This window comes from Epargyreus clarus, unplaced genomic scaffold (genome assembly GCF_041222505.1).
Source record: "Epargyreus clarus isolate Ecla_fem2 unplaced genomic scaffold, WU_Ecla_fem_2.2 ptg000036l, whole genome shotgun sequence".
Taxonomy (NCBI): domain Eukaryota; kingdom Metazoa; phylum Arthropoda; class Insecta; order Lepidoptera; family Hesperiidae; genus Epargyreus; species Epargyreus clarus.
In genome coordinates this window covers 2812553-2839908 of record NW_027332241.1, presented here as the reverse complement: position 1 = coordinate 2839908, position 27356 = coordinate 2812553, and the positions used below count along the sequence as shown (strand labels likewise).

The following is a 27356-nucleotide window of genomic DNA, read 5'->3' as shown; positions in this document are numbered from 1 at the left end:
GAGTTTGCTCTCCCAGCAAGAATTTACGTTTCCACCCCTAGCAATATTTAAAATTTCCACCCTGAGCAAAATTTTAAGTTTGAGCCCCTGGCAAAATAAGAGGGTTGCGCCCCCTGGTAACTTTTTCTAGAAAATTAATTATCCTAATTAATCAAGTTTGATAATTATGATTTAGAAAGTGAGAGCGCCTCCCCGAAGGTTTTTTTTTATAATATAGGAGTAGCAGACGAGCATGCAGTCCACCTGATGGTAAGTGTCTACTGCCGCCCATGGACATCTGTAATCAACCCTAGATAGGATTAGATATTCCCACCTGAGGTCGGCCACAGATGCGCCGCTACTCCTGAGGACTAAGCTTGAACGCCTCGGATAAGTATATCTCCCTTACCACACTTCAAACCGGAACACAGCAGCGCTTAACACTACTGTTATGAGGCAGAAATAGGTGTGGCGGTGGAGTCGCCGGGTTCTACCACTTTCACCTGGCGGTTGTGTCCAAATCAGCTACGGCGTCTTTTAATTTCCCTTTCGCACAAGATATGCTGGTTTTCTGATTGTGTCATCTTTGTCTACGATATGCATTATGACGTAATAAAATTATAGATCCCGACGCAAATCTAAACCTTGTTCACCGTGCATTTTCATAGAATATATATGGGTGGCGGCCAAGTATTAAACCATTCATTATGGCTAGTTTCCTGACCTACTAGCACAGATCCATAACATGACCTAGGGTTGTGACGTACTTTGTAGGGTGACTGTCAGCGTCCTTATTTTGTCGGGACGTCCCTACTAAAATATAAAATAAAATAAAATGTACCGGATAAATGTCCCAAAGTGAAGTGGTTCGAATTTAAAATCAAACTATTTTATTCAAAGTAGATTCTTTACAGAATTCTTTTTGAACGTACATAATCTACTACTACTTGGGAAGGTGTCTTGTTATTGATTTGAAGAAGCGGCGAAAGAAACTCCATAACATAATCCTTCATTTCTAACTTAAGAATTTGCCCGAAAAAATACCTACTTTTTTTATAATATAGGAGTAGCAGACGAGCATGCAGTCCACCTGATGGTAAGTGGCTACTGCCGCCCATGGACATCTGTAATCAACCTCAGATAGAATTAGATATTCCTAATTATTAACTGACTATGTTAAGCGATTTACCACAACATTTCCTGTAATGTCTTATTCGTAACCTTGTGTAACACATAAACATGGCCATCACATCGAACCGTTTGTTAGCATTCACTGCTGTAATGCTCTAGATGTAACACATAATACATCTACTTAAATGTTGCATATTATTCTCCGCTTTAGTACTTATGGGTCAATCTTGCAACGCAGTTTTTAAATTTTTTTAATAATACGAGTATTATACTATCAATTTCATGCTGTTCACCTGATGCTAAGTGGCTACTACGGCAAAAGACATCTGTAATCAAAACCTTTGAAGGTGGTAGAATATTTTGTGGTTCGACTCCAGCAGCACCACGGCCACACCTATTTCTGCCTAATAACAGCAGTGTTAGGCGCTGCTGTGTTCCGTTGTGAAGGGTGTGGTAAGCGAGACATACTTTTTCGAGGCGTTCCAGCTTAGTCCTTAGGGGTAGCGGTGCATCTGTGGCCGACCTCAGGTAGGAATATTTAATCCTATCTAGGGTCGATTACAGATGTCCATGGGCGGCAGTAGCCACTTACCATCAGGTGGACTGCATGCTCGTCTGCTACTCCTATATTATAAAAAAAAACCTAGCAAAGAGGCCTAAGGTCAGCCACAGACGCGTTGCTACCCCCGTGGATTATGTTGGAACTCCTCGGATAAGTATCTCTCCCATACTACACCCTTCAAACCGGAACACAGCAGCTTAACACTGCTGTTACAAGTACGAATAGGTATTGTGGTTGTGTAGTGCTTTCAACGTCCAACTACAAAGGGGTCGATCACCTTCAATAATAAATCTTCCTTACATGTAGGTTTGTTACATTTATATTACTACCATTTCAGATGCATAGTTAAATTAAAGTTTATTTATAACTTTATTATTTTTATTCTAAATTACTTTCATTTTTGAAGTCGCTCCCCAAGAACCTCTGGAAACCAGGACAAGTCTATAATAAACAAAATTATTGGTGACCCTACTGTTACGTCATCGTTACGAACTATTAACTCTACCATTATAGGCACAGTAACTTTGTAAGTTACCACGTCGATTGTGTCCTTTGTATTACTGTGTGTATTTTAGTATTCTATATATAAATAAGCAAACGAATGGTCTAGTACATTTGTAGGGTCCGTTCACACGGACCGGCTCAGAGAGGAGAGCTGATTTTTATCACGTTGGAAACAGAGTTTTGAGTACCTAATTGTATTAAGGTTTTTTTTTTGTATATGCACTTCTTTTGTCACTAAGAATGCTTGAACGCGCTTCGTGTGAAATAATAAGAGCAGCCGGCCGGCTCTGACTGCGTGCTCATATGACGACCCGCGTGGCGGAGCGGTCAACATGCCGGTCTGACGCGCAGAGGGTCCCGGGTTCGATCCCCGTACAGACAGATTTCTAAATGATTAATTTAGACTTCTGTTTCTGGGTCTGGGTGTTTGTATATTTGTCTCTGTGTGTGTCCATAGCACCCACGATACAGGGAATCCTAGTGTGGGGCTGTGAGTGTAGAAAGCGTTTTCTCCCTCGCACAGCCGATCGGTTCCGATTGCGAGTGCATCCGCTTTCAGATCTTTACCAACCGGTCTATGTGAAGTAGTTGGCGGCTCCGTTCCAGTCAATTCCAAGTGTATACCCAGCCGGTCTATGTGAACGGACCCTTATGGAGCAGAGGGTAATATTTTCGGTCATCATCATCATCAACCCATTACTGCCCCACTGCTGGGCAAGTCTCATCTCAGAATGAGAGAATTAGGTCATAGTCGTACATTACGTCGTCGTCATACGAATTGGTAGATTTCACATACCTTTGAAAACTTTTTTTTAAGATTTCTCAGGAATGCAGGTTACGAGGTTTTCCTTCACCGTTTGAGCAAGTGATAATTAATTTCTAATACGCACATAACTTTCGAAAAATAGAGGTGCGCGCCTGGGATTTGAACTTCGGTCCCTTCGATCAATAGGTTGAGTATCTGAACCGCTATCACTCGCTCAGACGTTTTTCGGCCGCATGTTTGTAATTCTCATTATTTTCCACGCCCTGCGGGGTTACTACCATCTCTTAATCTTAAAACAATATTATTTTAATCATACATTGAAATTTCGCACCACGACCTCCTTAAAATAGGTCGTGCTACGAAAGAAATTATGTTTATGCAATATTGAAATAAAACTTTCCTGAACTATGATGGTTTTTAAAACATGGTGGTAGGTCCCCTGCAGTCCGAATAGCTTGACGGATTTGACATATGAAGTGTCGTTGGTTTCGTGGAAATTTTGCGAATGAAAGAGTTTTTTAGGTACTTGTTTTTTTTTTTGTTTTTATTATAAACATGTAGTTATTATTGATGATATTATTAATTAATACAGATATTGACTTCCAAGTAAGGATCGATTAAAAATCTGAATTGCGAAATTGTGCAGCTAATAAATGCCACACGGGGGCGACCTTCTCTCTTCGCCTGCGGTACTACGCCTTTGATCTATAGACTATTCTAACAAAAACTTGATTGTTCAACTAATATTTTATCTCAGAAATATGTGAGCAGGATCGAATTAGCCATATAGTTAGTGTCACACCTATTTCTGCCAATAGTATACCAGATGTGCATTCAGTCCACCTGATTGTAATAGTTACTTACTTGCTGTCTATACATCTATACATATAACCAAAGAAGATATAATAGAAATAAGAGAACGGCCACAGATGCGCTGCTAACCCTGATGACTAAGTTGGAACGCATCCGTTAAGGTTTCCTTAACCACTGTCCCAGTAGTTCCGGGACCAGAATAGGGCTACGGTATCCCCTGCCTGTCGTAAGGGTCGACTAAAGGGGAGGCAACGCGCTAAGACGACTCCGGTCTGATTCCTTTGGAGATCCCGGAGCCCTCAATACAGCGTCGAGGACAGCCACCGGGATGATTTTAGTGCGGTAAGAATCCCACATAACCTTGCGTCGCTCCCACAGCACCGGGTACCTTTTGAAGGTTTCCCCCTCGTGAACAAAAAAAAGTCTCCCTTACCACACTTTGAAACAGAGACACTCTAGCGTAGACAAGTAGAGAGAGTAGCTCTTCTGCTGTATAAGGCCGAAAATGGAGCCGTGTTGCCGCTAAAGTCAAACCACAAAGGGTTCCTATCAGTATAATCGACCTTAGGCAGACCTCCACGGGGTTACTGACCTTTTGAAATCACGTCAAATGCTCGTTTGTATCGCAGAAATAATTTCGTGCCGCACAAAAAAGGTCTTTACGTCCGTGCAACGTGATTTATCTTTGTTATAAGATGCAAAAAAACAAAAAAATCTAATAAGAAATAATATTTTAGTTTTTATAGTGTTCCGTACAGCAAAGATACTTAATATAATATATTCGCGAAATATTATATTATAAAGGTAATATATTCGCCTATATAAGTACGAGTCGAACTCGCACATGGAGGGTTCCGTACCACCAAATGTTCATTATTTTTTTACTTATTTTTATTCATTTTATTATTTTTAACAATACTTAGTTATATGAAACAACAATAGATGGCGTTGGAAAATAACTGTTATATTAAAATATGTGGTTACGCCGCAACGCTTATTCGCTTGTGCATACAGTCCCATCCGCAATCATCCAATCCCGACGCACGTACTCCGGTGACGTCTATGATGACGTACTGTATGCACATTGGCCACTAGTCCCAAGGACGGTTGAGTCATTGAGTGGGCCTTGAGCTACGTAACCTTACGCACCGCGCCGCAATTGCGTACTCTTTTTCGCGACCACGTGGCTCTATTTTTCCGCTTTTTTAATCGCGCGCCGCAAACCGCTTTCCCGCCTTCAATCAGTGCACAGAAACTAGAAGACCTGCCGAGCTGCAACTACAAGACCACAGGTACGTGCGTTATTCCATAGGGAAAGCTACCCAATTCTTCTTTCTCCGCGCTTTCTCTATTTCGTCTACCTAGTTCCAGTGTACACAAGAAATAGGCATCAAAACCCGCCACACCAATATGTTTATCAAAATCAAAAAAATCAAAAAAAAATATTTACTTCTCTACAATGTTTTCCTTATATATAAAGTTATTGGGGCCCACCTGATAAGCAATGTTACTTACTTGTGTTAGGTGAACCCCGCTCTTCCAACATTGCACATAGAAAAACATTGGATACAACAAATATTTAAAGTATTACACAGTGTATGTGTGTGTGAGTTGTGTGTGTGAGTTGTGTGTGTGTGTGTGTGTGTGTGTGTGAGGTGTGTGTGTGTGTGTTTTTGCGTGCATATGTGTGCACCTCAAATTTCTATCACCTATATTTATTTGTTTTTTATTTTGTTATTTTTTTTTTTTATTGTTCTTGTTTGTTTTGTTTATTGTTCTTAAGTAATAAATACACTATTATAATAGCAGTTATAGTAGTAGACGGATTGTAAAAAATCAACCGATTCTTCATACGGTTTACAGTTAGATCGTAAAATGCCGAAAATTACCGGTTTGTTGCCTGGAGACCTTCTTTAATATTCAACTTTATTTTATTTTTAGTATTTGCTGCTATAGCGACCACCGTTATACGTCTGTTATAAGAAATTTAAATGTCTATCTTTTATTGATCTCTGCAGAACATCTTAATCTGCAGATAACCTTAAAAAAATCTACCAATTCGAACTTGCGCGATGTACGGCCTAATCCTTCTCATTCTGAATTCTAAGAGGAAACAAGTGCCTAACAGTGGGATAGTGTTGGGTCATTGATGATGATAATGATGATTTTTAAGCATTTTTTTTTTGTTTTTATAATAATTACTAGTATTCAAATAACTCTCAACTATGTACGAGTAACAAGTGACAATTTCTAATACGCACATAATTTTGAAAACAAGATGCCAAGGATTCGAACCTCGGACCCTTGATTGAGTAGCCGAGTTTCATAGTGGTTTTTGCGTTCGTCATAGCACTTGGTGTCATTGAATTTACATATTTACGAAACTTGCAAACACCGTTTGATTGCGTAACGAACCGATTTATATTTATGTATTTGCATCTGTCGCTTTCGTATTCATATACACGATCTATCGATACATCTAATATTGATCGCGTATACTTTTAGAGTTCCGTAGCCCCAGGTGGTAGAACCCTTTGTGGTTCGACTCCGGCGGCACTACCACACCTATTTCTGCTTAATAACAGCAGTGTTAGGCGCTGCTGTGTTCCATTTTGAAGGGTGTGGTAAGGGAGACATACTTTTCCGAGGCGTTCCAGCTTAGTCCTCAGGAGTAGCGGCGCATCTGTGCCGACGTCAGGTAGGAATATCTAATTCTATCTGGGGTTGATTACAGATGTCCATGAGCGGCAGTAGCCACTTACCATCAGGTGGACTGCATGCTCGTTTGCTACTCCTACATTATATAAAAGGCTTCACCACGCCGGAGTAGTATCCGTTCATCGTCATCATCATCAACCCACTATTGTCCCACTGCTGGGCACGGGTCTCCTCTCAGAATGAGAAGGATTAGGCCATAGTCCACCGCGCTGGCCAAGTGCGTATTGGTAGACTTCATATACCTTTGAGACTTTTTTATATAAATCTCCCAGGTATGCAGGCTTCCTCACGATGTTTTCCTTCACCGTTTTAGCAAGTGATAATTAATTTCTAATACGCACATAATTTCGAAAAATCAGAGGTGGTCTGGAATTTGAACCTCGGAGCGCTTGATCGACCGAGTTTCTTAACCACTGGGCTATCACTGTAGTATCCGTTAAGTCTAGACAATTTAGTAGGTCAATTATGGTTCTCTGTCCCTGTAGTTCCGGGACCAGAATAGGGCTACGGTATCCCCTGCCTGTCGTAAGAGGCGACTAAAAGGGGCTTCCGGGGTTGCGGGTGGCAAGAGTGGGAGCTCATACCGCCCGGCCAGCAACCCCGGGAAGGACGGCGGTATGTGTGGTCGCATACCGTCGTGTACAACAGACGGTGCGGCGAGCGGCATGCTCACCTGGACGGAGCCCGACGGGGCAACGCGCTAAGAGGACTCCGGTTGCGTTCCTCTGGAGATCCCGGAGTCCTTTACGCAGCGCCGAGGACGGCCACCGGGGGGGTTTTAGTGCGGTAAGAATCCCACATAACTCTGTGTCGCTCCCACGGCACCGGGTACCTTTCGAAGGTTTCCCCCTCGAAAACAAAAAAAAAAAAAAAAAAAGGTCAATTATGGTTCTACTGAGTCATATGTTGTGGTATGTTGTCATAATTACACTTACGTGACGTTAAATCATGCAAGGTTAATATTGTGACCTTAAAGTACCATTTATTGACCAAAAAGTAATTGTTTACACATTTTTTGTTAAGTAGCAAATTAATACTTGGTGTTAAGAGCGAATCCAATGACATGTACACGGATGTAGTTACAGGTAGACTCCTAATCTATATATTTTTTTCTTTTTATAATATAAGAGTGGCAGACGAGCATGCAGTCCACCTGATGGTAAGTGGCTACTGCCTTCCATGGACATATGTAATCAACCCCAGATAGGATTAAATATTCCTACCTGAGGTCGGCCACAGATGCGTTGCAACCCCTGAGGACTAGGCTGGTACGCCTCGGTAAAGTCTGTCTCCCTTACCACACCCTTCATACCGGAACACAGCAGCGCCCAACACTGCTGTTATTAGGTAGAAATAAGTGAGGCGGTGGTGCCGCCGGAGTCGAACCACAAAGGGTTCTACCACCTTCAAAACTACCTTCTACTTAGAGTATATAAAAATAGAATAGAGGGCGTCTATACAGGGCCGGATTTAAGGGAGGGCTACCGGGGCGGCCGCCCCGGGGCCTCCACAAAAGAGGGGCCCCCACAATTGAGACGTCGGATTTTTTTTTTAAATTCCGACTAGTAAACACTAGTAAAAAAAATATCTTTTCCTTTGATGTTTTTTTCGTTGTTTTACCTTTATCTACAGTACTTTGTACACACATGAATACTAGATGAATCTACCTGCGTTTCACAATAAAATATTTATTGAAAAACTGAACTGAAAAAATTGTTCATTTTAATCGGAAAATAATTTGGGGCCAGGGGGCCTCCACTCCTTTGTTGCCCCGAGGCCTCTAGACCTCTAAATTCGGCCCTGAGAATAGGGCTACGGTATCCCTGTCTGTCGTAAGAGGCGATTAAAGGGGGCCTCGGGGGTTGCGGGTGGCAAGAGTAGGAGCTCGAACCGTCCAGCAAGCAACCCCGGGAAGGACGGCGGTATGTGTGGTCGCATACCGTCGTGAACACCAGCTGTGCGGGAGGAGCGTAAATTGCTCCCCCCCCCCCCGCCATTGCTGCCGTCACGGTTGCCTTCCCTTAAATCCGGCCCTGCCTATTCTGGCCGAATACAACAGTGACCTACCATCCGATTGACATGACCGTTGCTACTACATACTTATAAAACGAGTTTATAATATTTACGCATATACCAGAGACAGCAATTTTGTATACTTTTACAATTAATATAAGATTTTCAACCTTAATTTGTGTGTCAATGCCAACATAATTTAACCCAAGCGGATATTTTTAACAATTGCCATTCCACGGAATGGTAATGACGAAAGGTTATATAAATTGACAAGATTATTGCCTTGTGGTATTTTATAATATAGGAGCAGACGAGCATGCTGTTCACCTGAAAGTAAGAGGTTACTGCCGCCCATGGACATTTGCAATCAACCAGATAAGAGTAGATTTCTACCTGAAGTCAGCCACAGATGCGCCGCTACCGACGCCTGAGGACTAAGTTCGAACGCCTTGGATGTCTCCTACACACACGTTGGACTATGTCTCCCTTTGTCCCTGTAGTTTCGGGACTAGAATAGGGCTACGGTATCCCCTGCCTGTCGTAAGAGGCGACTAAAAGGGGGCTTCCAGGGTTGCGGGCGATAAGAGTGGGAGCTTGAACCGCCCGGTAAGCGACCCCGGGAAGAGCGGCGCTATGTGTGGTCACATACCGTCGTACGCACCAGATGGTGTGGCGAGCGTCAAGCTCACCTGGGCAGAGCCCAACGGGGCAACGCGCTAAGAGGACTCCGGTTGCGTTCCTTTGAAGATCCCGGAGCCCTCTACGCAGCGCTGAGGACGGCCACCGGGGGGGTTTTAGTGCGGTAAAAATCCCACATAACCCTGCGTCGCTCCCACAGCGCCCGGTACCTTTTGAATGTTTCCCTCTCGTAAACAGAAAAAAAGGACTACCTTATCACATCCTCCAAACCGGATCAATGTTGGGTTTAACATTGCAGTTGTCAGGTAGCTTGTACAAAATACAAGAGTAAAAGCTAAATACGAGTATATGTTCAAATTCGATCCACCTGTGAACAGTGAAAATATTTGTTAGTGCGTGGAGGTCGAGCTGATCTCGGAAATAGGTTGAAAAAAAGAGCGCGTTGACTAAAAAACACGAGAAATGAAAGAAAGAATGGTTCTTGCCGGACCTGAATCGTTCCGCGGGCCGGATTCGACGCAAATGCGGGCTAGATCCGGCCCGTGGTATATGGTATATATAGGAATGGGTTCGAATTTTCACAAACTGCAGAGGATTACGCCCTGCAGTCCAAACGGCTTCACAGATTTCAAAATATGAGGTGTTGATGGACTCATCGAAATTATGGGTCTATTTTAAAGGACATTTTTTTATTTTTAATATAATTATCTTTTTTCGTTCCAGATTCAGTATTCCAGTGGGTATGGGGAATTATGCTGCTCATCATTTCTATCGGCGGTTTTATTTTCACTCCCCTCGACCTCATGTTATGGGAGAAGCTGAATATGAGACCAGGTATGTATATTTAATCTTTTGGAAATACCAATACAATTTTTAGGGTTCCGTACCCAACAGGTAAAATAAAATCCTCCGGGATGGACGGCGGTATGTGTGGTCGCATACCGTCGTGAACACCAGATGGTGTGGTGAGTTTCAAAGCTCACCTGGACGGAGCCCGTCGGGGAAACGCGCCAATTGGACTCCGGTTGCGTTCCGTTGGAGATCCCGGTCCTCTACGCAGCGCCGAGGACGGCCACCGGGGGAGTTTTAGTGCGGTAAAAAAAAGTAAAATAAAACCCTATTGCTAAGCCTCCGCAGTCTGCATCTCTCAATCGAGAGTGTCAATCTCTGGGATTTGAACCTTCGATGGTTTAAACACCAGGCATCACAAGAATTTTCCAACACCTCTTATTTTTAAAAGTTACGTGTGTAAAATTAATGACTACTTACCTTGAAGGTGGTAGAATCAATTGTGGTTCGACTCCGGCGGCACCACCGCCACACCTATTTCAGCCTAATAACATCAGTGTTAGGCGCTGCTATGTTCCGGTTTGAAGGGTGTGGTAAGGGAGATATACTTTTCCGATGCGTTCCAGCTTAGTCCTCAGAGGTAGCGGTGCATCTGGGGCCGACCTTAGGTAGGAATATCTAATCCTATCTGGGGTCGATTACAGATGTCCTTGGGCGGCAATAGCCACTTACATCGAGTGGACTGCATGCTCGTCTACTACTCCTATATTATAATGATTACTTACTTTAAGGTGAAAGAAAACATCGTAAGATGAGCTGATCACTTGAATGTTTTCTAAGGTATTTGAAGTCTACCAATTCGGAATTGGCCGGCGCGGCGCACTATGGCCTAATCCTGCTCAGTCTGAGAAGAGACACGTGCCCAGCAGTGAGGCAGTGATGGGTTGGGCATAATTGAAACCAGTTCACATTTCTCGGCACCAGATCCGCCTAGACTTTTTACTGATTTTGTTATTTTCCTTATAGATACACCATAGAAATCCGGACTTACTAACAGAAATGGGTTTTTATCGAAAAATATTGACGTCATATCAAATTAATTAACATTCCATCAAAACTTCTTTGTTAACTTAATTTTAAATTCTCATTTTTCTTTAAAATTTTGCGCACAATGTTTTTGTTCATTAAAAAACACAGTTTGTGCAGATCATAATCAATTATAAAGTGGCCTTTTTAGTTTTATTTTTGGAAAATCAGTAATTCGAATAACAAACAAGATAGAAATATAAAAAATATAGTTAAACCACGTTCACTGAGTATGTATAACGGTGGCCGCTATAACAGCAAGTACCAAAAATAAAAATAAAATAAAAAAAATGTGGTCGCCATACAAGAAAGCGCTTTTTTCGACGTATTTAGCCTTATCTATTAAACCGTAATAGGTAGACAAATCAAATTGTCACTATGGCCGCTACAATAACAAATATTAAAAATAAAAAAATACATATAATTTTTTATTTAAAAATATACATATAATATACGAGCTTTTGCCCGCGGCTTCGCTCGCGTTTCGAAGTAATATTTTCATCCCCTATTTTATCCCCTTGGGGGTAGAATTGATCAAAATCCTTTCTTAGTGGATGCCTACGTCATAACATCTACCTGCATGCCAAATTTCAGCCCGATCCGTCCAGTGGTTTGGGCTGTGCGTTGATAGATCACTATGTCAGTCAATAACCTTTGAGTTATATATATTTAGATATATTTAGATGTACTTTTTTTGCTACGGATCCCTGGTATGCGAGTTCAACTTGCACTTAGCTAATTCTTTATTTAACCTTCCACCCTTGTTCCAGGGCTACCCCCCTACGAGTGGTGGTCCGACCCCCCGGATGAAGTGAAGATGAGGGTCTACATGTTCAACGTGACGAACCACGAGAGGTTCCTCCAGGGTCTGGATGAGAAGATGAACTATCAGGAGATCGGACCAATTGTATTCTTGTAAGTTCCACTCATGTATTGATATTTATTATAATATGTATAGGAGTAGCAGACGAGCAAGCTGTCCACTTGATGGTAAGTGGCTACTCCCGCCTATGGACATTTCTAATCAATTAAGTTAAGATTAAAACTACTTCGCAACAATCCGCTACAAATATCTATGATGGTATATATTTTAAATCATGCAGTATGCTTCCAAAGGATGCGTGCAGATGCAAAAAATTAAAAATATACACCAGCATACCACCACATTTCTAATCAACCTCAGACAAGAATAGATTCTTACATTAGATTGGCTTTGAAGTGTGGTAAGGCAAATAAACATATTCGAAGCGTTCTAACTCAATCCTCAGGGGTAGCAACGCATCGGGTAGGTATGTACTATTATCTGGGGTTGGTACCTTATCTTACCTTGTTATATAGCCAGAGGCGTAACTACCACCGTATCAATAATACGGGGCCCCTGAGGGACTGAGGCCCCCATGTGTTACCGTGATAAATATTATTAACAATTTCACTTAAACTTTTAGTCCGCACTTACCGAGAAAACACATATCATAAACAGATTTAAACAAGTATAATTTCAAAATGAGTAAAAAGGAAACGTTTTTGGGGGCCCAACAATTTTTGATAAATGGCCCATTTAGGCACGCCACTGCTTGTAGCAATAATCCTTGTCCCATTAATCAGGTTTTGTACTGTATTCATAGATTAGTAAAGATACTTCGCCGCCTTGAAATTGAATGAAGCCACAAACGGCTTATTTTAGTAAGTTATTTTTTTTAATTCTTGACATTTAAAAATATTTTTAGAGAAAATTTACGAATAAATTACTAATACTGCATAATTTACGTAATAAATAAATAATTATTTCAAATATTTTAGGGACATTTTAGCACGGAGACGTGGCAAAACTTTTTTACGCAACTATTTCAATTCTCAAAACTGGGTACATTTTCTTGTTAGGTTAGGAGTGAGTAATCTTTACTAATCTATGACTGTATTACATTACATTTTACCTACCAACCTAGCATACATGAACGCCATGTGAACTCATTATTAAAGCCCATTAAATGTAGAGTCACCACATAATATTTCCAACACTATCGCAATATGTAGGATATTGCAACACTTAATGACAAACCACCGGAAAGAATGGAAATGCCACGAAAGCAGTGGGTTTTTTTATATCAAATTGTAGTTCACTTGATCTTTAAGTCAGCAGTGACAGCCTTGCGGTTAAGTAAGTCAGCCTTATGATCTAGAGTTCGAGGTTCAAATCCCAGACCTCTGATTTTTCAAGGTTATGTGCTTACTAGAAGATACTTGCTTATACGGTGAAGGAAAACGTCGCGAGGAAACCGGCATACCTGAACAATCTTAAAAAAGTTTTCAAAGGTATGTGAAGTCTACCAATTCGCACTTGGCCATCACGGTGGACTATGGCCTAATCCTTCTCATTCTGAGAGGAGACCCGTGCCCAGCAGTGGGACAGTAGTGGGTTGATGATGTTTAAGATACTTTCTTGGTCTGCTTAGACCAGCAGTACCACCGTCACACTTATTTGTACCTTATAAGAGTGATATATCAGTTTGAAGGGTGTGGTAAAGGAGACATTTATTCGACGCGTTCTAACTTAGTCCTCAGGGGTAGCGACGCATCTGTAAACGACCTCGCATAGAACTGTTTTTGGGAATCGATTAAACGAATATAATAATAAAATAAACATAAAGTAGTTAGGTACACAGGGTGAATTTTTCAAACGGGCCTTCAGTGCCAAATCCCAAATCAAAAAAAAATATGTATTTTGTTCAAAATTTTTCTTTTCCTTTAATTTGTCACATAACATTACTTCCCAGAATTTGATCCTTATAAGCAACACTATCAGATAGTGGTATAATATAGAGGGTGTATTTTTTTAAAAATGAACTCTTTCGATTCTCGGCTAGGGAAAAAGATATTTTAAAAAAGTAATGATGCAGTTTTAGTTTTTATCAAAATCGGCCTCGTAACTCCTTTCAGCATTTTTCACTAATCCTCATAGTTTCGGATTTGGCCCTGAAGGCCCGTTTGAAAAATTCACCCTGTATACCTAGTTACTTCTTAATTTCATTAAAACAAAACACAAGATAATCTAAGCTCATTAGCTCCGTCTATGAGGAAACAAACTGAATCCTAAGCTACAATCATTAACTTCAACCATTTATATTAAATTTGGTCTGTTTTTCCTGTATACCTAAAGACAAGTTTACACCAAGGGAATGCGTATCCGAGGCGTACCAACTTGGTTCTTAGGGGTAGCGATTAGCGATCAGGTGGGAATCTTATCTTATCTGGGGTTGATTACAGATACCCATAAGCGGCAGTAGATGCTTAACAACAATAACTTAACATTAGGAATTTTATAAAAAAAATAACCAAACAAAATGTACCCCGCGGTCTCACCCGCGTTTAGACGTGTAATATTTCAATGGTACTAAGTAATTACTTTATGCGGAATCCTAATTATTGTTCTAAAATGAAATAAGTCTAAGTTATTCCTCATAGCATCAACGTGAAAACCCCATCAAAATCGGTTCGGCCGTTTCGGAGATTAATCGTAACAAACAGACAGAAGAAAAATTTTAATAATTGTTTATTTGTTATGAATACATTATATTATTTCATTTAGTTAACTATTAGTTAAAAAACTGTTACTTTGTCATTACAAATAGATTATATTTTATTTATTTGTATAGATAATGCGACGGCAGCCTTAAAGCTAAAAATAAACAACAAAAAATTGTGTTTTACATCGCACAAAAGCGCATGACCTTAGGAAATAGCAATTTTGAAATCTCACACAAACAATGTTTATGTTTACTCTATCTATAAGTACTATTGTAAAGAATGTCTGTCCGTTAGTACTAGGTACATGAAGGTGGTAGAACCCTTTGCGGTTCGACTCCGGCGGCACCACCGCCACACCTATTTCTACCTAAAAACAGCAGTGTTACGCTGTTTGTCCACCAACCACGATACCGAGCCGATACCGATAATTAATGACGGCGCCGAAGTAGCGTACATACATTTGCTATAGCAGCTTGTCCACCGAACGTGGTAAGGTGGTAGAACCCTTTGTGGTTCGACTCCGGCGGCACCACCGCCACACCTATTTCTACCTAATAACAGCAGTGTTAAGCGCTGCTGTGTTCCGGTTTGAAGGGTGTGGTAAGGGAGACAGACTTTTCCGAGGCGTCCCAGCTTAGTCCTCAGGGGTAGCGGCGCATCTGTGGCCGACCTCAGGTAGGAATATCTAATCCTATCTGGGGTTTATTACAGATGTCCATGGGCGGCAGTAGCCACTTACCATCAGGTGGACTGCATGCTCGTCTGCTACTCTTATATTTTATATAAAAAAAAAAAAAAAAAAAAAAAACGTCCGACACCCGAGCACCGTCATCCCATAGTAAATGTATGTGTACGCTACTTCGGCGCCGAGATTAATTATCGGTATCGGCTCGGTGACGGTGCAGTGGACAAACAGCGTTAGGCACTGCTGTGTTCCGTTTTGAAGGGTGTGGTAAGGGAGACATACTTTTCCGAGGCGTTCCAGCTTAGTCCTCAGGGGTAGCAGCGCATCTGTGGCCGACCTCAGGTTGGAATATATCTATCTGGGGTTGATTACAGATGTCTATGGGCGGCAGTAGCCTATAAATACAGACGAAGCCGCGGGCAAAAGTTAGTGTAAAAAAGCGAACGTACAAATTAGAATAACATTCTGTGGTTCGCCTCAACCTTGATTTAAGCTTAACTATGTTATTATGTCTATTGTTGGTGTTACGAAAATTATAACCTCCTCCTTTTGAAGCTAATAAGTACTCTTCGTGAATTAAGTCGGCAAATACAGAGTGAGTTCAAATGAACCTTCAGGATCAAATCCGAAACTATAAGGATTAGCGAAAAATGCTGAAAGAAGTTCCGAGGCCGATTTTGATAAAAACTAAAACTGCATCATTAGTTTTTCAAATATCTTTTTCCCTGGCCGGGAACCGAACAAGTTCATTTTGAAAAAAAAACACACCCTACTTATAGGTTTTATTCCATTATTACATAGTGTCGCTTATAAAGGTTAAATTCTAGGAAGTAATGATAAATGAAGAACTAAAGGAAATGCTTTATTTTTTTCAAGTTCCTTTCAGCTTTTTTTGCTAATCCTTATGGATTCGGATTTGGCCCTGTAGGCCCATAAAAAAATCACGCTGTATAAAAGAAACAAAGAAAGAAAAAGTCATGGCCAATAAAGTCAGTCGAAAATAGGTAAGTTTTCATACGTAATAAGGAACGTCACTCGAAAATATAAAAGAAAGAAAGAAAAGAAAGAAAAACATACACTAAAATTGCAAGGATAGATAGACATCTACTACGGCTCAAGAGATAGAACCCCGTGACAAACGGACAGACAGCAGAAGCTCAGTAATAGGGTTCCGTTTATACCCTTTGGGTACGGAATCCTAAAGGGATACGACACAGCGACCGAAGTAGGTACTACATATTATCATACTAATTTATTAAGATACATCACATAACACATCACACATAACACATGGAAGCAGTGATAGCCTAGTGATTAAGAAACTCGGCCTATCGATCGATGGGTCCGAGGTTCAAATCCCAGGCACGCACCTCTGATTTTTCAAAGTTATGTGCGTACTAAAAATTAATTATGACTTGCTAAACAGTGAAGGAAAACATCGTGAGGAAACCTAAGAGATTTATAAATAAAAATTCAAAAGGTATGTGAAGTCTACCAATACGCACTTGGCCAGCGCGGTGGACTATGGCCCAATCCTTCTCATTATAAGAGGAGACCCGTGCCCAGCAGTGGGACAGTAATGGGTTGACGATGATGCTGATGACATAACACATGCCATTAACATAACATAATCAGTCAAAATTGTTTCTTCTCACGGTGTTATTGTGAAGTTTAATCAATTTACAATCTCCCTTTCCCATAAAGACATCAAAATAAACAAACAAACGATTTGTAGAGCTTACATTTCAAGGACGAAGTAGATTGCAAAGTAATAATGCGTTAATATCATAGATTATTTATAAATAGAACAGTTACCTTATTATATAATAGAACAGTTATTTTACACTTTATGCCTTGTATCATGTCGATTCCTGAAGGTGAGTCCAATTTTTGAAGATAGAACCCTCTGTGGTTCGATTCCGGCGGCACCACCGCCACACCTATTTCTGCTTTATAACAGCAGTGTTAAGCGCTTGCTAAGAAAGACATACTTTTCCGAGGCGTTCCAGCTTAGTCCTCAGGGATAGCGGCGCATCTGTGGCCGACCTCAGGTAGGAATATCTAATTCTATCTGGGGTTGATTACAGATGTCCATGGGCGGCAGTAGCTACTTACCATCAGGTGGACTGCATGCTCGTTTACTACTCTTATATTATAAAAAAATAATAACAGAAATAAAAGAGCGGTATGTAGGCATTTAACTAAGCCACCAAGCATTACTGTATATAACTCATCAGAGGCAAGCCTTATAAATGATGCGTTTTGCATCACGATCGTGACGTAATGCCTTTTGTAATCACTCATTCATAAGGTCAATGGTTTTGGTAGGGCTGGAGTACAGCGCAAGCTATGCTATGCTCATAGATTAGTAAAGATTACTCACTCTTAACAAGAAAATGTAATCTTTTGACAATTGTCACTGTCACGTCACGACAAGTTTTTTTATAGTTTTAGTAGGAGTAGCAGCCGAGCATGCAGTCCACCTGATGGTAAGTCGCTACTGCCGCCCATGGACATCTGTGATCTACCCCAGATAGAATCAGATATTCCTACCTGAGGTCGGTCACAGATGCGCCGCTACCCCTGTGGACTAAGCTGGAACGCCTCGGAAAAGTATGTCTCCCTTACCACACCCTTCAAAACGGAACACAGCAACACTGCTGTTATTAGGAAGAAATAGGTGTGACGGTGGTGCCGCCGGAGTCGAACCACATAGGGTTCTACCACCTTCAAAACAAGTGTTTGAAAAATATTAAAAATATGTAATTTTTAGATCATTTACACATGAAACGATATTTCTCCGCACTTTTTCTAGATTTCTTGTTTTTGCACCACATAACTGCGCATGTCGGCATTGTTCCGCGTAAATTAACATGACAGCCATTAAACGGCTGACCGAATTGTCAGTTTAGTGTGTCAGTGATTAAGCCATTTAATGGCTTCCTTCAATTACAAGGCGTTGAGATATCTATACTTATCTATGACTATGCTACAGACGTCGATATATAGGGTGGCGCAACTTAATCATGCAATTTTATTTTCGAACTGTTGTACTGAATAAAAAAGTTATTTTGACTAATATACATCTTTACTACGACGTGTAACTTTTTTTTTGCTAATTAGAAAAGATGATATCTGTCAAGTGTGTTCCACCATTGACAAACTTTTATGCCCGTTTTATCATATTTTCCGCGACTTTCTTTAAGATTTTCACCGATCACACTTCGCATTCCAGTCGAATATTGCCTTTAAGAACTGTATAATTGATCGAAGGCTATAGAAATGAAATATACATCTTACTTATATATAAAATTCTCGTGTCACAATGTTAGTTACCGTACTCCTCCGAAACGGTTTGACGGATTTTCACCAAATTTTATATGCATATTCAGTAGGTCTGAGAATTGGCTACTATCTATTTTTCATACCCCTAAGTGATAAGGGTTGTTCACCCTTAACATTTTTTTATTTATATGGCAACACAACGTTTGCCGGGTCAGCTAGTTTAATATAAGAAAATCAACGGATTGCACTCCGGGAGTGCCAGAAATGAAAACTTGAATATTAACGTTGTAATTTTTGATATTTTGGTATGGTTAGGGAATAATTTTGCACGAACTGCTTAATTTATCAGAACCCTTACCATGAGGTTTTACGTTTTGAAAAAAATAACTGTTTTGGTATTGGTTTACGTATTTGGCCATACATTTCCAATCAGCGCCCCTAGCGGATTGTACCAGAACTGATGGGAAATACGTAAACAAAAACAAGAACAGTCATTTTTGTCAAAACGTAAAAACTCATACTAAGGGTACAGTATAAAAATATTGTCATATATATGTGGTAAAATGCAATATTTACTTATTGCGCTATATGTATTATATACAGGGTGATTTTTTCAAACGGGCCTTCAGGGCCGAATCCGAAACTATAAGGATTAGCGAAAAATGCTGAAAGGAGTTACGAGGCCGATTTTGATAAAAACTAAAACTACATCATTACTCTTTTAAAATAACTTTTTCCCTAGCCGGGAATCGAACGAGTTCATTTTGAAAAAAAATACACCCTCTATATTATTTCACTATCTGATAGTGTTGCTTATAAGGATCAAATTCTGGGAAGTAATGATAAACACGCACGCAAGTGCGTGTGTATGTCACTGAACTCCTCCTAAACGACTGGACCGACTTTGATGAAATTTGTTGTGTGTGTTCAAGGGGACTTGAGAATGGTTTAGATTCACAATTTAGTCCGTGGGAAAAGGTTTTTTTAATTGATTTTTAATTCGTAAGTAGTTGTTGATTTTGGAATGTTTCACATTGGATTCGACAGAATTCGCTACCATCGCAGTTTTATAGAATCGGAAACTATGCATTTGATCAAGTGACGATCTTTAGCAAAGTTTTTGTCCAAGAACCCACGAAGGTTTGGGAGTTGGTAAGACAAATTTTGGACAGAAGGCGCCACTGTCATTCCAATGACGGTACAAATTTTCTGTTTTATTATGTCATATTATTTCTTTAAAATGAGGGCGAAGCCGCGGGCACCACTAGTATTAAAGTAAATATTCAATTCTTGGGGCCCTACCGACAGGCAGTGATATGGACTCATTTTTTATCTTTAATTTTTTATATTATCTTAAGGTTTATTTTTTAACTGGTTCTTAGGACCACTGATAAAACAAAATCGCTTTATAAATTTTATTCTAATGTACTTAGCTTCATTAATCATTACTCATCATTATAATGCGTTTTGATAAAAGATAGAAGGAATACTTGTTTTGTGATAAAAGGATCGCATTATTATGGATCCTTGCAAAAAATGTCTGTAAGTAAACACAAAAATCAAGGTACCATAAAGGTTATAAGCGTGCCCTTATATTAAGTTCCGAGCGTACACTCGTTACCGTGATTCAGAAACTAGACAACGCCATCTAGTGGGTTGGAGTTGGAACTGAAACTGTTAACAATGTTCGGAATAAAGTGTAGATGGCGTTACGGTTGTATTTGTTGACTTACGCTCGAGTGTTGCCATCGTCAGGGATTTTATTCTATTTTAGAAGAATTTAAAATACGTAATAAGTAGTAGCAAATTTCATCATGTCTTGATTTTTGTTTGAGTGTTGGACATCGCAAAAACGAAACCTACTCACACTAATTAATTACACGTACAGGCTTCTTTATGGTGGCGAGCGGAAGAACGCTCGGTGTTGCCACATGAAGTGTGTGGTAAGGGAGACAGACTTTTCCGAGGCGTTCCAGCTTAGTCCTCAGGGGTAGCGGCGCATCTGTGGCCGACCTCAGGTAGGAATATCTAATCCTATCTGGGGTTGATTACAGATGTCCATGGGCGGCAGTAGCCACTTACCATCAGGTGGACTGCATGCTCGTCTGCTACCCTTATATTATAAAAAAAAAAAAAAAAAAAAACAATGACCGCTATGTTTTCACTTTCGTTGGTGTTGCCAACAACTAGTGTGAATTACGTTTTGTGATAAAAGGATCGCATATCAATGGATCCTTGTCAAAAATACATAATCTAAATAATTTCTGCACTTTATGTAACCTTAGGTTTAGCCTTATATAGAGTTCTGAGCGTACACTCGTTACCGTGATTCAGAAACGAAACAGCGCCATCTAGTGGGTTGGAGTTGGAATTAAAACTGTAAACAATGTTCTGAATAAACTGTAGATGGCGTTACGGTTGTATTTGTTGACTTACGCTCGAGTGTTGCTATCATTATTGTTTATCAATGTCAATAGGTAACACTATGACCAAATATAACATAGATAATAAGTATTTGCTAACGATATATGGATCTTGTCCGAAATAAAGAATTATTATTATTATTATTATATAGTTTGAAAAACTTTTCTGTGTGTGTATGTCAGGGGACTAGTAATTGGGTACTTGACAGTTATAACAATAAAATATGAAATATGTTGGATATGATAGCTTATAAGTAAACATAAATTATGCAGTATTTCGTTTATTTTTTAATACGTTCTAAGTATTTTAATTTTTAAAAAGAAATTTTCGATTTTTTATCTGTGGATTTTAAGTCCCAAAACGGCGACAGTGCTGCCTCAAATGTCATGTGACGTCACTACATCGAAACCAAACAAGACAAATAATAATTAAATCGTTTGCTGTTAGAGTTGGTTGAATTTATGTTGTGAACCGAAATGAAGCCATACTATATTAAAGCTGATAGCGTGAACCTGCTTAAAGAATCTCCATATATGCAGTGCAATAAATCAAAATGGATACAAAAACTTCCGTGAGATAACCTATGGAAATATCAAATAACCAACGTAAGTAAAACATTCTTTATATTTACATTTAATCATATCAGACAATTAAAACATTTCTTAACTGACTTCAGACAGAAGAAAGGTTGTCTTCAAGTGATTATTAAGATTTTTTTAAATATACTTATATTCTTATGTGAACTGTTTTAAGGTTATTAATTGGTTATATTTATATTTACAGATCTTCCCGACAATCGTATAGTGACGACGTTATAGAGTATGTGCAGTTTAAGAGGAAGGCAAGTTTGTGTTTCATGAAAAGTAAAAGTTGTCCTGAACACAATACATCAATGAAAATGAAAATGTGATGACTGTCCTGCCTAGAAGAAGTGAGGGGCCAAAAGTGGGCACCAGTCTGAAATACATAAAGTAAAGTACACGGGAAATAGTACTTCTTTACTTGCGTAACCTACCCAACAAGATGAAGGAAGAAAAGTGACCATACAGTTCCTATTATTGCATTGCAATTTAATTCTGAAAATGACAGTGATAAAAATATATATCCATTTGTTACGGAAAATAATTTTAGTAATGAAGAAAAGCAGACATGCAAGCAGCACAAAAATTTAGCTTAGGTGATCTGTAGTAATTATTGTAACTGTAACATATGATAAATATATACAAAAGTTGTACTGTGTGTACTCACTAATAGAACCATATAAACCAAATAAACAAAGAAATCGGTTAATAAAATACTAATATTAGCAAATCATGTATTTGTAATTATACAGTCCTGTAACTTAATCAGTGCACATGCACCATCAATAATAACACAGTCATGAAATATTTTAATTATGTCCTATTAATTACAGAATGGGCCCTTAAAATAGAATTCTCATAGACGTCTTATAATTATATTCTTATCATAGAAAATATAATATATTAAATATATGAATACTTCCACTTGCTGTTTTGTTTTGATTACGTCCCGTTCCAATGATTTGGAATTGACGAATCACTCGAGAGTTACTAAATTTATTCCTTTTTTTCAATAATACTTCTCTTACATAGATAGTATAAAATGGCATTGCTTGGAAACAGAGGATTTAAACATATAAGAATCTGCAAGTTCTTTAACGTTTATGAGATTTGGGTTTAGGAACTTGTATAAGCAAATTTGTTAGGATATTTAGCGATCGTACTTGTACACATCGTCACTGCACACGTCTTATAACTTGTCATTTATTTAAATTTTAGTTATAATAGCTAAATAACTCTCAATTTTATTCTAAGCGTTGTTTGTTTACAGTGTAATGACGTTCCGCCACAAAATGACACTTGACCGCCTGATTTAACGCGACGTTCCGTTCACCGTAAAGAAAGTTCGATTTTTATTAATGAATAGCCCTTTTTTCGAAAAAGTGATCAATGAAAGGCATATATAATACGTATACTAATTTATTAAAACACTTTCCCAAAAAGTGTCAAGTAGCCAATTATACTGCCATCGTAATAAAGAACGCAATAATCGTCATTATTGCGTTCTTTACTAAAAAACTGATTTGTGCCAAAAATCAGTTTTTTTTTGCAGAAATGGCACCAAATACTCTGATAGGAAGAAAATAATCTTTTTTCATTGGATTTTTGTCAAATAGTAACGAAATTTGCATTATTTGCACCAGATTAGATAGTAATCCTTAATTTGAACGCGGTTTTCTCGGAACTATCATTTTGCAAATACTGCGTTCAGTATACTGCGACGGCAGTACAATGTTGCCAGGTTTTCAAAACCACCTAACAAATGGTAAATTTTACCGATTATAAATATACATTTTTAACATAACATATTATACTATTATTACTACTCTTTAAAAATAATGTGAAAAAATAATCATTTTTATATGATAACATAAGCTTTATATTTAAAGATCGTAATTTTATTAAATTATCTTAAAAATAAAAAAATAACTGAAACTGAAAAATCGATTACGAGTTTACAACAAATGACTGTTTTCGAAAACCGCCACACGCACAGAATTAAATTAATCTTATATATAAAATTCTCGTGTCACAATGTTAGTTACCGTACTCCTCCGAAACGGCTTTACCGATTTTCACCAAATTTTATATGCATATTCAGTAGGTTTGAGAATCGGCTACTATCTATTTTTCATACCCCTAAGTGATAAGGGTTGTTCACCCTTAACATTTTTTTATTTATATGGCAACAACGTTTGCCGGGTCAGCTAGTAATAAATAAATATTTGAAATTACACTATTCTAGTACAATAATTTTAAAAGCATATGTGTTGGTTGTTTCAACAGGAGCCACTGGGCTATCACTGCTTTTGTCCAATACGAACTGTATTGGTAAATTGATGGACGAAACACTTGTGTTTAGTAATAAAAGGATCGCATAATAATGGATCCTTGCCAAAAATATGAAATGCGAAATATTTATAATGCAATCTGCACCATAAAGTTAATTAAGTTATATTGAATTCCGAGCGTACACTCGTTACCGTGATTCAGAAACTAAACAACGCCATCTAGTGTGTTGGAGTTGGAACTGAATTGTAAACAATATTCTTAATAAAGTGTAGATGACGTTACATTCGTTGAATTACGATTAAGTGTTGCCATCGTTAGGGGTTTTATTCTATATTAGAAGATTTTGGAATAAGAAATCATGGCAAATTTTATTATTTTTCGTTTTCAACACACTATCAGATAGTGGAATAATATAGAGGGTGTATTTTTTTTTTCTAAATGAACTCGTTCGATTTCCGGCTAGGGAAAAAGTTATATTAAAAAAGTATTGATGCAGTTTTAGTTTTTATCAAAATCGGCCTCGTAACTCCTTTCAGCATTTTTCGCTAATGTTTATAGTTTCGGATTTGGCCCTGAAGGCCCGTTTAAAAAATTCACCCTGTATACTGTTTTCTTAAATCATATATTCTTTGATTTTGTAATACTGTCATCATGCCAATTATGGTGTTACAAATAGGGTATTCGAACATGCATGCACCCAGCTGGGGCATTACAATGTAATACATTCACATTAGCTTATCTTAACTTAGTATCTTCATTGTTTATATAAAATGGAAAATACATTACATTACAAAAATACATTTTTAATAAGTTCAAATCAATACAATGTCAATATGACTTTATATAAGTCAAAATAATTAAACTGTATTGTTTCGTACGATTGGCAGGTGCCCTCACACGAGATCGTGTGACTTATGTTTTGTGATAAAAGGATCGCATATCAATGGATCCTTGTCAAAAATACACATTCACCTATCATATGCTTATTTTAATTAATCTTAGGTTTTGCCTTATATAGAGTTCCGAGCGTACACTCATTACCGTGATTCAGAAACTAAACAACGCCATCTAGTGGGTTGGAGTTGGAATTAAACTGTTAAGAATGTTCGGGATAAAGTGTAGATGGTTATGGTTGTATTTGTTGACTTGCGCTCGAGTGTTGTTATCATTATTGTCTATAAATGTCAATAGGTAACTCTATGACCAAATATAGTTTGATAAACTTTTCTGTGTGTGTATGTCAGGGGACTGGTAACAATACAATGTCAATATGACTTTATATAAGTCAAAATAATTAAACTGTATTGTTTAGTACGATTGGCACCTCGTGTGACTTATGTTTTGTGATAAAAGGATCGCATATCAATTGATCCTTGTCAAAAATACACATTCACCTATAATATGCTTATTTTAATTAACCTTAGGTTTTGCCTTATATAGAGTTCCGAGCGTACATTCGTTACCGTGATTCAGAAACTAAACAACGCCATCTAGTGGGTTGGAGTTGGAATTAAAACTGTAAGCAATGTTCTGGATAAAGTGTAGATGGCGTTACGGTTGTATTTGTTGACTTATTTTTGGCTTATGGATAGTTGACTTATAGGATAATTGGATAGTTTGGATATCCGAAATAAAAAGTGTAAAAATAGAAAGTAAAGAGGTAGATTTTAAATAACTACATAACCGATTGTAACATAAAGCACAGGGCCGGATGTAGAGGTCTAGAGGCCTTGGGGCAACAAAGGAGTGGAGGCCCCCTGGCCCCAAATTATTTTCCAAATAAAATGAACAATTTTTTCAGTTGAGTTTTTCAATAAATATTTTATTGTGAAACGCAGGTAGATTCTTCTAGTATTCATGTTTGTACAAAGTATTGTAGATAAAGGTAAAACAGCGAAAAAAATATCAAAGGAAAAGATATTTTTTTTACTAGTGTTTACTAGTCGGGATTAAAACAAATCCGACGTCTCTATTGTGGGGGCTCCTCTTTTGTGGAGGCCCCGGGGCTGCGGCCCGGTTGCCCTCCCTTAAATCCGGCCCTGACAAAGCAGATATAGTCTATTGGTTAAGAAACCCGGCCTCTTGATCAAGGCGTCCGACATTATTATTTTAGGCACGCACCTCTCATTTTTACAAGTAAATAAACTAGAGGTTTAAGAAATTGTTAGTCTGATTCAATGGTTTCCTGAAATATTTGTGGACAATTTGTTCAAAAGAATCAAGCGGTAGAACAAATTGTTTTTAAAACTTGTATGTTTGTTTTTTTTTATTATAATATAGTAGTAGCAGACGAGCATGCAGTCCACCTGATGGTAAGTTGGCTACTGCCGCCCATGGACATCTGTAATGAACCCCAGGTAGGTTTAGATATTCCTACCTGAGGTCGGCCACAAATGCGCCGCTACTCCTGAGGACTAAGCTGGAACGCCTCGAAAAAGTATGTTTCCTTTACCACACCCTTCAAAACGAAACACAGCCGCGCCTTACACTGCTATTATTAGGCAGAAGGAAGGTGGTGCCGCCGGAATCGAACCACAAAGGGTTCTAAAACCTTGTTTGTTGTATCAACCAGTAGGCTATCACTTAGAGGTGAGGCGTATATACTGGAACAGGTTCAGGGACTAGGTATTTTACCGGACTAGGTCAGACCTAGTCCAAGTTTTAATATGTACCTAGTCCAAGAATAAGTACCTAGTCCAAGACTAGATTTTACGCGTGTCGAGATTTTATGGGACTAGGTGGAACAGGTTCAGGGACTATAGTCCGATTCATAATTAGGTGTCCAAAATGTAAACAAAGGTGTTGACCTATCAAGAACAATATGTATCAAATGATAGTTTCTTATTTTTGACAATATTAAATTAATACAAGGATAAAAAAATAATTATCTAAATAAATTAAAATCAATGACATTTTCCAATATTTATATTTACCTAATTTAATTTCATACATTAATAATAATAAAAAACAAGATGTATGGTAGAAAATTAAATTGTGATAATGGTAACACAATCGGGATCCAAAACATTTTTTGTGCCGCCATTTTTAAGTTTCGTAGTTTATATTATTTATTTTCGTGATCGTGGTGGAAGTCGGATGTTTTCTAATTTTTATAGCGCGTTCTTTTAAATTGTGTGCAGTTATTAAGTTTTTGTTTTTTGTTGAATTTGTGAAAGTTGTCGCTTCTTGTTAATTTGTTAAGGTTTGCAATACCTGTAATCGTATTTTGACAATGACATTTCTTTGTTTACATTTTGGACACCTAATTATGAATCAGACTATAGGTAGTTTCCCGGACTAGGTAGTTTCCCGGACTAGGTTGTTTATCCGACTAGGTTGTTTCTCGGACTAGGTAGCATTTATTACATTTTAGTTGCGCTCCTTTTTTTTCCTCGCCGCGTCGGCTCAGAACATGTTTCCTTTTATTGTTTGGACGCCGTGCCGGCTCATGACACTGACACGTTTAAGGTATGAACGAACTACCTCCCTAGTCCAAGAATAAGTACCTAGTCCACACCAAATTGTACTAATGAGACTTTATGGGACTAGGTGGAACAGGTTTCT

General features: G+C 38.6%; 2 protein-coding genes across 3 annotated transcripts in view; one reads left to right on the top strand and one right to left on the bottom strand.

Annotated features, from left to right (window-relative positions):
- Window positions 1-27356, bottom strand: part of LOC140757039 (HMG domain-containing protein 4) — a 225810-nt gene that overhangs the window by 62611 nt on the left and 135843 nt on the right. The window lies entirely within an intron of this gene.
- The window catches only part of LOC140756831 (uncharacterized), a 61902-nt gene that overhangs the window by 6408 nt on the left and 28138 nt on the right, over window positions 1-27356 (top strand). Inside the window, exons 2-3 of the mRNA XM_073092362.1 lie at window positions 9849-9959; window positions 11771-11915. Coding sequence (XP_072948463.1) covers window positions 9849-9959; window positions 11771-11915 — 256 coding nt within the window. The remainder of the gene's footprint in view (window positions 1-9848; window positions 9960-11770; window positions 11916-27356) is intronic.